Source organism: Lytechinus variegatus, chromosome 2, assembly GCF_018143015.1.
Source record: "Lytechinus variegatus isolate NC3 chromosome 2, Lvar_3.0, whole genome shotgun sequence".
In the NCBI taxonomy this organism is placed as follows: domain Eukaryota; kingdom Metazoa; phylum Echinodermata; class Echinoidea; order Temnopleuroida; family Toxopneustidae; genus Lytechinus; species Lytechinus variegatus.
In genome coordinates this window covers 74,186,336-74,202,117 of record NC_054741.1, presented here as the reverse complement: position 1 = coordinate 74,202,117, position 15,782 = coordinate 74,186,336, and the positions used below count along the sequence as shown (strand labels likewise).

Below are 15,782 nucleotides of genomic sequence, written 5' to 3'. Positions count from 1 at the left end.
CTATAGAATGTTATTGTTGAGGTCCAAAATTATATCAGGGTGCTACATAACTTTTTATAAGCACTTGCCAAATTGGGCAAGTAAATTTTTAACTAGTTGGAATATACTTGCCCAAAAATCTATTTCACTTGCCCGAAAAAATCCTTGAAGAGATTTTTTTTACCTCTTCAAAGGAAAGTTTTATAGTTATTTACATGTAAAACTTTTACCCTTTTCTCTCTTTCGACATGAACTGATCTACATGTACATGTAGTCATGTACCTTGTTGCTTTTCTTTGTCCAAAGTGATTTTATCTCGCCTGCCATGACCAAAATTAGGGTCAATATCTGAATATCATATCATATTGAGCCTAATTTTGGACATTCTACTGTGAATTTTGCTTGCCCAATTCGGGCAAGTAGTTTTGGTTTTTACATCAAAACACTTGCCTGATTCTTTTACTTACCTCGGGCAATCGGGCAAGTGCTTATGTAGCACCCTGTTATATGTAGGTCTTTATTTAGAACACAGATATGCTACAAATGTCTGAATATGTTTAGAATAGTGAAATTTACAAAATACATGTATATATATATTTGTCGATTATTATCAAGGTAAGCCCTACAATCCTACATGAAATTAAATGTCAACAAGTCCAGTTTATTTTTACTTAAAAATCATTATCAACTGAAAATGTCTAAAGTTCAAATTTTGTCTCTTCTGAGTGTCTTTTTATTAGTCCCCATGAAGCCCCTCCCAAATACCCCAATGAGTTTTATACCTTGGTCAGTCACATTTGCTTTACGGCGGCCGTACAGCGAGTCGAAAACAGCCGTTTTTATTTTTGTCTCACCTGCGAAGCAGAGTGAGACTATAGGCGCCGCTTTTCCGACGGCGGCGGCGGCGGCGTCAACATCAAATCTTAACCTGAGGTTAAGTTTTTGAAATGACATCATAACTTAGAAAGTATATGGACCTAGTTCATGAAACTTGGCCATAAGGTTAATCAAGTATTACTGAACATCCTATTAAAGTTTCATGTCACATGACCAAGGTCAAAGGTCATTTAGGGTCAATGAACTTAGACCATGTTGGAGGAATCAACATCGAAATCTTAACCTGAGGTTAAGTTTTTGAAATGTCATCATAACTTAGAAAATATATGGACCTAGTTCATGAAACTTGGACATAAGGTTAATCAAGTATCACTGAACATCCTGCATGAGTTTCACGTCACATGACCAAGGTCAAAGGTCATTTAGGGTCAATGAACTTTGGCTGAATTGGGGATATCTGTTGAATTCCCATCATAACTTTGAAAGTTTATGGATCTGATTCATGAAACTTGGACATAATAGTAATCAAGCATCACTGAATATTTTGTGCAAGTTTCAGGTCTCATGAGTAAGGTCAAAGGTCATTTAGGGTCAATGAACTTTGGCCGAATCGGGGGTATCTGTTGAATTACCATCATAACTTTGAAAGTTTATTAGTCTAGTTCATTAAACTTGGACATATGAGTAATCAAATATCACTGAACATCCTGTGCGCGTTTCAGGTCACATGACCAAGGTCAAAGGTCAATGAACTTTGGCCGAATTGGGTGTTCTGTTGAATTACCATCAAAACTTTGAAAGTTTATGGATCTGATTCATGAAACTTGTACATAAGAGTAATCAAGTATCACTGAACATCCTGTGCGAGTTTCAGGTCACATGATCAAGGTCAAAGGTCATGTAAGGTCAATGAACTTTGGCCATGTTGGGGTTTTTGTTGAATAACCATCATATCTCTGTAAGTTTATTGGTCTCGTTCATAAAAAGTGGACATAAGAGTAACCATGTATCACTGAACATCTTGTGCGAGTTAGAGTAGTATTCAAAGTCAGCACTGCTGCTATATTGAACCGCGTGATGCAGGTGAGACGGCCAGAGGCATTCCACTTGTTTTTTGTACCAACTACATATAGGTGGTTTGAATTAAAATTAATAAAACCGCTGTTTTCGACTCGCCGTACGGCCACCATAGAGCAAATGTGACCATCCAAAAGTATTATGGATGCCAATTTTTTATATGTCATGCATGTGATAAATTCTTATGAACAAAAAAACTTAGGCCTGCTACAGGTGCTATCAAGTATACATGTAATTATTATAAAGAAAACATGGAAACCTTTGAAAGTTTTTCATTTGCCATAATGATAAACTTTAATGAATAGAAGCGTATTAAACAAGGAATTAAAAAAGATTAATTTTTTTGTTTGCTTTTTTAAAATTTTATTTTCCTTACTATTGGTATTGGCATCTAGATGTAAAGTTAAGATTGTGCTTTATTCTAGCCTGACTGAACTTTCCAATGCAGCACGTCATTGCTTTTGATTAATCAATCCACACAAAAGCTTTCCCAAGCATACTGCAATAGATATTGGACTGATAAGAAGCGATGGAGCTCACCTCTCCAATATTGAACTGTTTTTTCATTCCTCTATCCCATACTCCTCATTCCCATTGCTCTCCCAACATAACCAGCGTGAATTGATTGGCCACGGTCATTTCCATGGGGAACAGCGTAAACAATCGTGCCAGCTGAAAACTGATGATATTCATTACACTTCATTTGCTCATCATCAATGGACTCTGGATGATTACGAGACCTGAAGTCAATTCTGGCATCAATAGGTGGTTTCAGACCGCCTCGAAGTTCGCCAGTTCCAGGTATTCTCTGATCGGGAAATTTACCCTGATCAGAAAATACCAGGTATTTTGGTAATGTGAAAGCAAACTACGCGTAATTTCCCCGAAAGAAAATACCCGCTAAATAGTAGGTACTTGGCGAAATTACGAGAACTTTCGTGGGGATTTTTCCAAGGTCGCAGGTATTTTGGCGATGTGAAAGCAAATTACGGGAACTTTTAGCCCAGCGTGTCGTTTGGCGCGGCGGCGTGGGTGGCTGCTGGGCTAGTGATTTTGAATCTCGCGCCTTGCCTGCTTATCAGACCATACTGCGCATGCTCCTAACTTCGGGAACTTATCCCGAAGGATATGTTTCGGGGCGGTGTGAATGCAGGAATAATTAACGGGTATTTTTTAGCCTTAAAAAGTTCTCGTAATTTAACGGGGATTCTTGTGATCGAGGCGGTTTGAAACCGCCTAATTACCCACAGCCATTGTAACAGTACTTGTGGCTGCATGATATACCATACATGTTACACCTTTGTAACTGCTCTTGAAAAAAGGGATTGCGAGAGAAGATTTATTACGAATTTCAATAAGCACTTAAGCTGCCTTGTTCATACTTTCTTGAATGAAAAATACATTGAGAGAATTGACTCCAGTGTAAAGCATTCTATATGAATTTACATCATTGAGAATTCCATCTCGTTAATAAATTGGAGCAATTTGTAATGAAAATCTGCATAGGTAGATTTCATGTATCTTATAAGGATTCATGTTTTGCTTTCAATGTTGAGCTATGATTATGACATTGATAAAGTGCTGCAATGTAATTCAATTCCCTTTCAAGATTTAAGGAAAAAAATATCAGAAAAATGCTAAAAGGATTTCTTCCCATGAAGAATGACTGTAGTTATGAATATCATGCACTTCTTGTAGTTTATTATTTTTACATTAAAGAAAAATTGCCTGGGCTTGTACACACACCATCATGCTAGGTTATTGATATGATCATTACACAAAAATTACCCTCCAGTTGAATTTACTCTTCATATTTTTATCAGTGCTTCAAAGAATATGAAAAATTGTAATCCTCAGAGAAAGAAATGACCACAGAACATGTAGTTTGCCCATATGAAATGTAGTGTTCACTTAGATCTCTGCTGGCAATATTTGGCTTCAGAGTTGCACAGTGTATGATCTCCACGTTGATAGGTACTGCATTGCTGCAACATATTGCACTTCATTATAATCAAATTTAAAATGAAATATTTGAGTTATTGAATTAGGGAGAGAGAGGACAGGGGCTTGATTGTAACTCAACCAGTTGAGTGCAAAGTTACATCCAAGGGGGTTTACACTGTACATTAATACCAGATTTTGAGATACTACTACTCCTTGTATACATACTATCTATTTGAAAATTAAGTGCATATATGAATGCTAGCCTTGAATTATTTCATCTGTTTTCTCCCAGTGTGTTTCTCTGCTTCTTTCTTGCAAAAAAGAAAAAGAAAAATAGATGTTTTTTTTATGATTATCGTACGTCCATCTTCATACATGTATGTCATTGCTGGAATGGTTTCCTTCAATTCCTTGATCATGTCAACTAATTTGTGTCAAGGAATTTTTTCAATTTTTAATCTCCATTCGAATTGCTTCTCTTCAACTCAACAACAGTAATATTCTTTGGCTTATTTTGTGATTTCTGCATATATGTTTTTGTAAAGATAATGTATGTTGTAAATCCGCCAAATTGCCTCAGATTTTAAACTTGGATTTAGATGATCATTTCGATTCAAGTTGTAGTTTTTCATTTCAGCAGCTTACCCAATAAAGTCATGTGGTGTAATTACTGTAAAGCAACATTTTATAATTTTTTTTAAGTGCCCTTTTCACAGTCTCAATATTTGATATGATACAACATTAATTAGGACCCCTGTTCAGTGTTCATACATGATGTGTCATGAAATTGCAACAATAAGAATTCATAAATCTCTCTATCATTACCACTCTAAATCTTGTTTTACCAATGCATTAATTATGCCCATGCTTCTTTTTATCTCATTTCTGTTGATAGAACCCATGTGTGTACATGCATCAGATGACTTGGGTAGGAATGCTGTCATGTATGCTGCTCATTATGATAAACTAGATTGTATGGACGTCCTACTCACAGCCCATGCTGATCCAAGTGTGCGCTCAAAAGGTAAATGTTATTTGGGGTGTTTCATAATGAAAAGCCATTTGTAAAAGTTGCGTATGATTCTTTGAATGGAATTTGAAATGCTCAAAATATAAGCCTTGGGATTAATCCCTAAATATTCAAAGGGGAACTTCACCCTGACGTATGGAAGTCCTAAGTAAAGATACAAAAATAAGATTAATATATTGAAAAGGAGATTGCAAAAATCAAGGAAAGAATGTGAAAGGAGTATATACATTTTTTAAGTTTTAATTTTGTGTTGTCGCATGTGATATGTTTCTTGTGATGTAAATTGCTTCAATTTACATGGCAATATGAAATAAAGTAAGTCTGTATTTGTACCGATTCCATAGAAGCCTGGAGTGAGAATATGTTAGCCTTCTGAGCAATGTAACCTTGTTACTTCTAAAATTCTGTGGATTATTCTAAAACAGAATGAAAAATATTAGAATTAGCAAATGAAGTAGGAATGGGACAGTTTGAATTCAAACAAATCAAAATTGCATTATGCTACATATTTACTATGTTCACATTTATCATGGCAGTCAATTTTTTATGAATCCCTGTAGATAACTACACAGCATGTCATGTTGCAGTGCATGGTGGGAACTGGGAGGCGTTAGAGAAACTCCTAGCCCATGATGCTGATACTGAGACTCAGGATAACATAGGAAGGGCACCTTTACATTGGGCTGCATTACTACCAGACATTGATTGTCTAGATGTAAGTAGTCTGGATACAGTTACAAGAAGTATGCAATGTGAAGGGGATAGGGATATGTGTAAGAGGTTGATTTATCAGAGTTTCGTTCAAAAAATAGGATGTGACATTATGCTTTATTAATATATTGCTTTCAGATGTATTTTACCAGAGAGACAAACCATCAGTGAGATGAGATAACAAACATCATGAGAGAAGAACAATTTGGCTACCAAAGTGCCATAACACTTCCTAGATATTTATAGTGATAGATAACTAACTACTGGGATCATGTTTGCTATTCTCCTATTTTCTTGTTCCTTTCAGCAATTCTATAAAGCTTGTAATCTAACCCCATATGTTCGGAACCTTCCTGAAATTTTTCTCTGGTTTGCCTCCAAATTATCATAGTGAAATAAAAATTAAAGATAATGGGACGTTGGACATTCAAAGATGTTGAATATTTATAGAATTCCCCCCTTACTGGTTATTTCCACATTTGTATTTACTGATTTAAGTTCGTTTGCTACATTGTTTAAATTTGTTACATTTCACATTATGTAAAGCATTTTTAGAATTGTCTGCATTGTTACCTGCTTTGAGAAATTACTATAATCATTATTATTTTGTTGGGTTACATTTCTCAATCAAAATGAGTTACCCTTGTGATCTTTTTGATATTATTACCATCTTGTTATCACCTTCTTCCCAGATGCTATTAAAGGCTGATGTGAACAGAAGCCCCAGAGATTGTGATGGACTGACACCAGCCATGTGGGCGTGTCACGTTGACAATAAGACACACTTTGACCTTATAACCTCAGGTCAACACAAGGTTGAAGAGGATGATGGGATAGAACGTGACCTGCTCGGAAGGACATGGATTCATTGGTCTGTGAAGAGATCAGAGTCACTGGAATGTTTGGATGTATGTAACACAATCTAAACCTGATTCAATTCAATGTTTGTGCCTGGGTCTGGATCTGGGTGATTAAGCACGTCATGATTCTTATTTACCAGGGGCCATATTCTGAAAATTGTCTTAAGAGGAAAATGTCTTGTATCTTTAGAATTACAATAAAATCCGTATTCTGAAAACTCTTGTATCTTTTCTTGTAAATTTTACTAAGCGCTTATGACGTCAGAGTTACAATGATACGTAAAGTTAAAAACGGCGTATATATCTCTGTGCGCAAGATAACATATCGAGATAAAAGGTACTCTGAAAATTCTCTTATCTTTGCGTTCTCTTAAGTTCCTTGCAAAGTACAAGGAAATTTACAAGAGGTAGGGAGCTATTGTAACTTAATGTTGAATGCAATATTTCTCGGTCAGCAATAATAATTTCTTGCTGCATCCCGCAAGATATCATGTTTTACAAAAAGAGACATTCCAAGGACATTACAATGATGGATTCGTATACTTTACAGCAACTGAAAATTGGCATTCGAGATGATGAATCTTTTCAGAGAAAATATGACTCTGAGAATTTTAGCCAATTTTAGCACAGCAGCGTACAGGCATAAGCGTCGGTGACGCAAAGGAAATTACGCCGCATGTCAACAATGCGCTTGATATTTTTTTAGAAGGGGCGCTTCTATTGGTTGACCGAAGCACATAAAAAGTTTAATGATTGGTTGATGACAAATATTATGTGTGTCAGAGATAAAATAGGGGAGGTCCTTACAGAGACAATTTTCAGAATACCAATTTCAGAGAATTTTAGCTAGCTGTTATCTTGCTGACTTACAAGAAAAGTTAAGACAATTTTCAAAATACCACCCCAGGGGCCTGTCTATAAAGACTTAAAATATGGTAACTCTTCCATTATGGTAGCTACGATGAAAAACATTAATTTTGTTGGTTGCAAAGTCCTGTTGCCATGGTAGTTACTACAACAACAAATTTGCCATAATTGTTTTTCATTTATGAAACAAGCCACAATTCATTTAAAGTAACTTTATTAAAAAAAAACCCTGCATGTTATTTAATTGAGTGACAGTAATATTGGGAAAGTTGATTATATAATCAACACTGTAATTGTTGTTTTTTCTTAGAGCTTGCTGAGTCCTGCTACAGCTGCTATAAAAGACAAAGAAGGGAGGACAGCTATACATCTTGCTGCTTCACTAGGTATCAATGATAATTCAATTCAATAATGGTTTATTAAAACATGCCTCGCAGCCAAAGGCTGAATAGAAACTTGTGTACAATTTACAATAACAGAATAATACTTAAGTACAAACATGAAATGATATGAATTGAATACAATTACTAGTACTTATGATAATACAAGGAAATAAATTGTTGAAAAAAAAATCATATATTGTATTGAACGCTATAAATATTAAGTACGCAAATTATAACCAATACAATGAGGCACATTGTACATGAATGAATAAAAAGTGTTAGAGAAGAGAAGATGGGAAGGATAAAGATGGCATAGGGAAACAGACAAAGAAAAAGTGAGTGAGGGTAAAGGGTAAATAAAAGGAGGTATACATGTAGATAGAAAGTACAGAGAGAGGATTGGGCCAGAAAGATGAAGAAAGTAGTGGCGAATAATAAAAGCAAACAAAGTATGCATGTATGACAACAAATTAAGTACAGAGTAGACTGAGTGGGGCAAGGCGGTATAGAATGAGGATGACTATCCTAGCAAATAAAGAAAACTATCCATCATGTTATCGGCGGGGGGGGGGGGGTCAACAAATTTATCTAATTCTCATTTAATAAATCTATGTAGTAGGGGATGGTACTATTTTGGAATCGACTGGTTTTGCATTTGAATTGATTGTATGTAGGTTCTGCAGTGTGGATTGATTGTGAGAGATTTAGCACATTTATGGGCAAGAATTCTCCATCTAGAATTGAGAGTTTCCTAATTGACCATTCTTGGAAAATTCACTGAAAATATGTTCATGTGATAAATGATTACAGAGTTCTTTATATACATCCCATTGTTAATAAGTAGCCATTTTAGGACGATGACAGCCTGCTGTAAAAAATGTCATAAGTAATTAACAATTTAGATGATTGTACAGAACTATAAATCATTTGTGACTAGTCGTTAGTGTGATATCAGTGTGACATTTCTGTTATAAAAAAAGTCCATCATTTCCATTCTTCCTGTCTTCAGCTTTTGTTTTTTAATTGCATAAATCATAATATCTCCATATACCACCAAAGTATGTTAATTTGAATGTGGCTCTATAGAAATAAATGTGCTTAGATTTAATGCTATTATGATTTGTTAATAAAATTTGGATTGCAGCAGATTGATCAAGGTATATAATGACTGCTCTGACCTTTAACATCACAACCGCACAAAGAATTCATAATAATATTAATGTGTGGTATATTTTCCCAGGGTAGCCACTTCAGTATTTAAAACTATTCTCCCAGCTATCCCTGCTATTATTATACTGACTCGGCTCAGCTACCTAGGCGCTCAAGCATTTGGGAATTTTCTCCTACCGGGTACCCATTCACCTCACCTGGGTTGAGTGCAGCACAATGTGGGTAAATTTCTTGCTGAAGGAAAACACACCATGGCTAGGAATCAAATCCACAGTATAGGGCTTGAAATATAACGTTTTTTCCCCTCTTCCTTTGAAGGTGCTCTTGATGCATGTCGATTGGTTGTATCAAAGGTTGGCCCAGACTCTTTAAATGAGACCGATAATCATGATAGGACCTGTCTTCATCTGGCCACTATAGGCGGACATGGAGAGGTGGTTAATTTCCTTCTTGATCATGGAGGTATGTACCTAGATATGTTTTGAAACCAACAAAGATGTATTGCCTATCACAGGTTGCAAAGAAAATGGCAAAGGAAACACAATCTTGTTTAATTCCAAGGGTGCACCACTCAAAAGCCTGGGAAATATGCACATTCTTTTGGAAGAGTGTTTGGTTATTATGGAGAATAATGGAAACAGCAACAAAATATGACTGTTTTGGGGCCTTGTGGGGATATAGAAGAAAGGTGCATGTATGGAAATGTTGAAGATGAAACTTAAGTGATAGTGTTATTGACCATTTTTTTAGAAGAGGCAAAATAAAAAGGAAATATCAGAGCTAAAATACAGCTCCTATACCACTCAATAAGATGTGAATCATGAAATGAATGGTATCATTTAATATGATTGTTTCTTTTTGATAGCTGATGTGAACAGATTAGACAGGTCGAAAAAGACAGCATGGGACTATGCGGAGGAGAAAGACTTACACTACTGTAAGCTGATCATTGAATCGTATTGTTCACCCAGAGAAAGAACACCTAGTAGAGGAAGGAATAGACATAGAGGAACAGAGGTATGTTAACCAATCATCATGCATGTAGTTTTCATTAATGTAGAAAGATGACCATGTGTTATGTGTGATTCTGAATAGAAGTAGTCTAGAGTTGAATGTTTCACAATACAATCACTGCAATCACACTTCTCCCTCCACTTTGCATTATTCAATGCATCTTCCATCCTCAAAACAATTCATTTACTCTCCTTCTCTTCTATACCTCTTCTATGTCTTTATTGGCCTTCTGCTCATCCTCAATCCACCCACCCCAAACTCAGAAGTCCCTCTTTGAACCCACTCCTTAATCCTCAGCCCATTCCCATACCAGCGTACCCCATTTGCCTGGCCTAGGGGTCTATTGCTTCTTCCAAACCCAACATCTGTATGAACTCTAAAAAAAATGACAATTGAAAAGTGATGATTTCAATTTCACATCTATCTTTTCCACTTTAAAGAGAGCAATCCCTAATTCAATGGAAATTCCAAAGTTGAAGATGATCAAACATCCGCTGGTTCAAGATATTTTTTTGCCAATTTGGAGTTAAGCAATGGAAATTCCAAAGTTGAAGATGATCAAACATCCGCTGGTTCAAGATATTTTTTTGCCAATTTGGAGTTAAGCATTGGTGATGCAAGTGCAGACATAAAGGGTGCAAACAGGTTTTCATTTATTGTATTTGATGTTTAATTCTTCTAGGTGAATAATAACTCAATACCAAACTCAGGGAATAATCCATCCTCACAATCAAATCATCAACAACTCTCACCTGATCACGAGGGTAGGATACCCTCCCCTCCCCACCAGCCACGCCCCTTCATCCAAGCACTGCCCCCACCAAAGAGAGGTCATAGTCCAAGGCGCCCCTCACCAAACAGACCGACACACCCCCATACAGGAATGGTACACCCTGCACCCCAGTCACAGTTGAATGATGAGCCATTAGATGGGCCAAACCATTCCACGCAGGAGGAGGGTAGTGCACCTTTGGAAAGTGACATTGTTATTAGTCCTGTGGTAAGGAGAACATACCTTTGTACATCATATGTTATATACTGTATCAGTTAATAAATGATTAAAAGATGGGAAATTAACATATTTTGAAATTTGTAAAAATTGATTTTTAGGGGATTTCATTCTTCTTGAAACAATATGTGCTTGAATAAACCATTGTTGATATTTGGGTTGACTGCTCGGCAGAAATTACATTTTTGAAGAAAACTTGATAGTTATGAAATATGTTGACAATGCAAATAGTAGAAATTCTATTAGTTTTATTTTTATCCTGCAGTTCTTTGAATTCATATATTCACCATTTACACTTTTTCTTATTTTTCTCTTATTTTAGGACTCAGAACAAGGGAAGGTAGTGCAATACAGACCACCATCAGAGGGGGAAATCGTGCAATCTCAAGAGGGCGCTATCATCGACAGCGACATGCAGCCATCTAGTCAGGTCGCAGAGAAAGAAGAACAAGGTAGTTTTATCGCAGCACACTGCAGTACCAAGCTTATTTTTCCTATATACATTATCAAATTAAAAGTAAAACTAGGATGAATATAAACATTGACTTTCCTCACGTTTAATTTTACTCTTATCAATTCATATTTTGGATTTCCTCCATTATACCATACTTGTTTTATGAATTCATGTATGTCCCATAATACGACAAAAAAGTATTTATTTGATATTTTTATGAATTAGATATCTTATCCTACAATTTTAGAAATCTATTTGTAACTAGCAAGCTTTTTTAGAAATTATCAATAATTCTTTATCAGAGACTGTTGAAATCATGGAAAGATAAAAATTATTAAGCATATGAAGTTTGAAGTACATCATGTTCCTATACATAAATTCTGTATTCACTTGTGTGTTTTGTGTCTCCTTCATTTTATAGCAAAAGGTCCTCGTAACCCACGAGGGCGGTCTTGTAGCGTGGTGAGTGACATGAGTGAACAGAGCATTAATTTTGGGATGGATGTTTCTGATATTGAGGGTGAAGATGGAACCAAGGAGTCTGGCAGGGTCAATGAGAGGCTAATAGAGGTAAGATCAATGTTATAAACATTTTTTTTTCTTTTCCGATTCATAAAAATCATACGAGACCTGAGTCATAACATTTTTATTATTATAAGTGCCAGCCAGTATTTTTTTTGACCAATGGACTTGTGAGATAAATGAATATATTAGAAATTCAGTATCAACAAAGACTGAAAATTAATCAGTTCAATATCTTTAAAAAAAGTTCTCATGGTATTAAATTTCAAACATTTAATCAATGAAATAAGACTTCTTAAATAATATTCTTGCTTGACTTGATTGGACCATAACGTTGAAAGATTGTTATGTATGGGCATGGCCTTATTCTGTCTGTTTGCAACTCGTAATCATGTTTGTCTTGCCTGCATAGCAGCAGCGATGGCGGCGTTGTCAACATTGAAATCTTTCAAGGTTAAGTTTTTTAAATGTCATCATAACTTTGAAAGTATATGGATCTTATTCGTGAAATTTGGACATAACAGCTATTACTCACCGTCTTGCATGAGTTTCAAGTCACATAAATGAGGCCATAGGTCATTTAGGGTCAATAAACATTGACCACATTTTGGGTAATTAAATGCCATCATAACTGTATGTTTATGGACATAATGGTAATCAAGTAATCTTGGGTCACATGATCAAGGTCACAGGTCAGTTAACCTAGTAGTTGATTATCATATGATTGGTGATTTTTGTGCATAATTATTCAATCTTAGTTGTTTAAAAAGTCAGCGCTGCTGCTATATTGAATAATGTAATGCAGACGAGACTACCAGAAGCACTTCAACTTGTTTGGAGGATAGTGCCATTTCTTGGTGTGCTAGGAACATACTAGTAGAATCATATTAGTAGTTGTAAACAAAGTCTATTAGTGCCCACCTAAAATTAAAAAAAAATATGTTACAGGTGGTTTATTTCAAGGAAAAAAAAAAACACCTGAGAAATCCTGCATTGTAATTTTGTCTCCCTAGTCCCACTTGGTTGATTGAATCCAGACACTGGTGGTTCTCTGCTGTGGCATAATTAATTCTGGTCCTGATTAAAGGCTTCATTGTGGAGTTAATGAATTATTAATCAGGATATAATTAGGGTGTTGTATTCTTGGCTATCACTCTGTAATGAATGTATGCAATTGCTAAAGTAGGCTCTTGATCAGAATCACTGCACATAAATCATCATGCATAAGTTATATTTAATCTTCATTTCATTGCATTTTATATGTAAGTATTTATTCTGCCATATTCAATCATTGTCATGATCACCATGCAATAAAGCATAAATGTGTTATATCACCTATATTTTTTAAGCATTTCAATTGTATGTATTGACTCTATTATTCAATCATTGTTATGATCATTTTATCTTTTTTATCAATTATTTCATCATTACCAATACCACCAACATCACCATCACCACTACCACCATAACCATCATCATCATCATCATCATTCTTGTACTCTTCATTTTCTCACTCTTCATCAGCCTGTCCCAAGTCCCGGCTGGAAGTCACAGCCAACAAGTCAAACAGTAGTTAATCAGAAGCTTCCCATACCACCGCGCCCACCCAGCCCTGCCCTGGCCCCTACCAGTCCACCCCACCCATTATCATCACCTACATCTCCATCTCATACCGTGCCATCATCCACATCTCCATCAGCCCCGCCCATGCCTCAGGTGAGTTAAACACATAATTGCTGCAACAACGAAATAGAACTTACAGTAGCTGCTGAAAAGATCTTGCTACACTATTTTCTAGATTCCCACACTGGATGATATGGAGTTCGGTGTTAAATCCTAGTGTTGGGCAACACTTACATCATTCATTACACCTATCTTGCACTGAATCTGTTCATTGGATTAACCTTGGAATATATATTTATATATAACAAATTTCTATTTTGTTTTTAAAACTGGTGTTGAATATTATCTCATTATCTCTATATAACTGCTGTTCGTTGTCGGAGCTCAGTTCAGGACCAAGAACAATGCTCCTAACATCAAAACCAACACTTGCACCTTACTTGGAACACCTACTTTTGTATACCCACCTCTTTTCTGTAGGTTATGTGATGTTAAGATAGGAAAAACTTGAATTAACATTACTTGTTGATGTACCTGTAAGTAGAAGTGATAACTCTTTTCATTATCATAAATTGCCATACGATAAGTCCATGATATTGTGGATCTTCTTGGCCATTGCTTATATTCAAATAAAACATAATAAATATCTCACAATGATTTGAGTTTTTGTTAATGAAAATTTTATATAAAAATGCTTTCAATTCACATCATGCCAAGACCATAAAAGAACCTACATATTTCTTCAAAATTTCACTTTTTAAATTACTAGTTTTAAAAAGGTCTCTTATATCAGGAAACGCAATTGCTTATCTTTTCAGTTCAATGTTGTCACTCTCTTTGATTTGTAAAGATCAATTCAAGTTGCTGAAAGTCTCTAATTATTTTGATGCTCTTCTGTTCTTGTAGATTACACCGTTCACCAAAGCACCTCTCCAAGGACCGCAATCACCTCCTCCATCTGCACCCCCTCAGCAACAGCAGCAACAACAGAAGCAACCCAAACAACAGCAAGGTTTGACGGGGGTTTCACCCCGTCGTCTCATGCCCCTGGCTGACCCCCTTGTCCCCCAGACCTTACCTCCAGCTCTCCCTGAGACAGGTGGAGGGACAGGGTCATCTGCTTTAGGAGGGAAGGGGAAGAAGAAGAAAAAGAGGAAAGGCAGTGCTGGTGGAGGAAAAGATGATTGGGGATCATTAGTGGCTCCCCATCAACCCATCGCTCCTATCAGATCACCCACTAATCCACCAGAACCTGATTTTGGTAAGAGAATATTTTAATCTATTTCCTTTGTTTCTGTTTTTAATGCGTAAGGCTTTTTCGGGATGTAAAAATGATTATGCTAGGTTTGACCTAGTTCTAGGTGTTTGTAGGGTAATTTGAATAACATTTTTTTAAAGAAAGTATGACTTTGGTAGCTGAGTCATTAAGTCATGAATTTTGAGTAATTTCTTTCAATGATAATTACACTGTATTTCAGTCGGAAATATCATTTATTGTTATTTATTTTCAATTTTCATTGTATTTTTTCTTAACAGCTCTAAGGCCACCAAGTCCAGGGTTCCTATCCGCTCCAGGTCATCCACCAAACTCAAACAACCATCACCCCACCCCCAGCAATCAGCACTCACCATCCCCTACCCCTACCCCACGCAACCTAAACCGCTCCCCACAACCCCCTGTCAACCACCACCAACCCCATCAATCCCAAGAACTAGCCCAGGTGGCACCACTTCAAGCTGGTGGTGGGGTGTCCAAGACCCAGCAGCATCAGGGGCAGAACAGGAACGGGGCGTGGGAGGTGTCCTGGGAACCCAAACGCCCTGGTATGCCTGCTCCTCCTGTTACACCCAGGGATAACCGAGGAGGAGGGGGGCTACCCTCTCCAGGATCTGGATCCCTCCTACCACAAGCCACATCTCAGGGAGGTATGCTCCTAGACAGGGGTAACTCTGGAGGAGGAGGAGCTGGTGGTGGGGGTAAGTCTCCAAGAGGTTCATCACCCCAGCCAGCCCAAATCAGCCCAAGGGGTAGCAAGGTTAGTGCTCTATAAACATATAAATACATTAGTAAAATGTATTTATTATCTATTCTTGTTGTTCATCCCTTGCATTAATCACTTTATTGTATTTGTTAGGGCCTCTGACATGTACTTTGGCATACTTCTGAAATATCAAATGACAAACCTTATAAAAGTAACAGTGCCACAGCAATCTTTCAATTTTGAATAGAACATAGTTGTATTAAAGTATTATTCTTTTTGTGATTCCTTAACCAAGATGCACCATCATAACCATTATATTC

At 36.5% G+C, this 15,782-nt stretch overlaps 1 protein-coding gene across 2 annotated transcripts in view; it reads left to right on the top strand.

The window, feature by feature from the left end:
* The window catches only part of LOC121408993 (neurogenic locus notch homolog protein 2-like), a 43,494-nt gene that overhangs the window by 21,343 nt on the left and 6,369 nt on the right, over positions 1 to 15,782 (top strand). The window contains exons 3-14 of one of the 2 annotated variants that reach the window (XM_041600756.1): positions 4,733 to 4,861; positions 5,428 to 5,582; positions 6,271 to 6,486; positions 7,616 to 7,691; positions 9,177 to 9,320; positions 9,724 to 9,875; positions 10,555 to 10,872; positions 11,204 to 11,333; positions 11,757 to 11,905; positions 13,382 to 13,573; positions 14,387 to 14,741; positions 15,017 to 15,516. In XM_041600756.1, coding sequence (XP_041456690.1) covers positions 4,733 to 4,861; positions 5,428 to 5,582; positions 6,271 to 6,486; positions 7,616 to 7,691; positions 9,177 to 9,320; positions 9,724 to 9,875; positions 10,555 to 10,872; positions 11,204 to 11,333; positions 11,757 to 11,905; positions 13,382 to 13,573; positions 14,387 to 14,741; positions 15,017 to 15,516 — 2,516 coding nt within the window. The remainder of the gene's footprint in view (positions 1 to 4,732; positions 4,862 to 5,427; positions 5,583 to 6,270; positions 6,487 to 7,615; positions 7,692 to 9,176; positions 9,321 to 9,723; positions 9,876 to 10,554; positions 10,873 to 11,203; positions 11,334 to 11,756; positions 11,906 to 13,381; positions 13,574 to 14,386; positions 14,742 to 15,016; positions 15,517 to 15,782) is intronic. The other variant, XM_041600757.1, reaches the window with a different exon arrangement.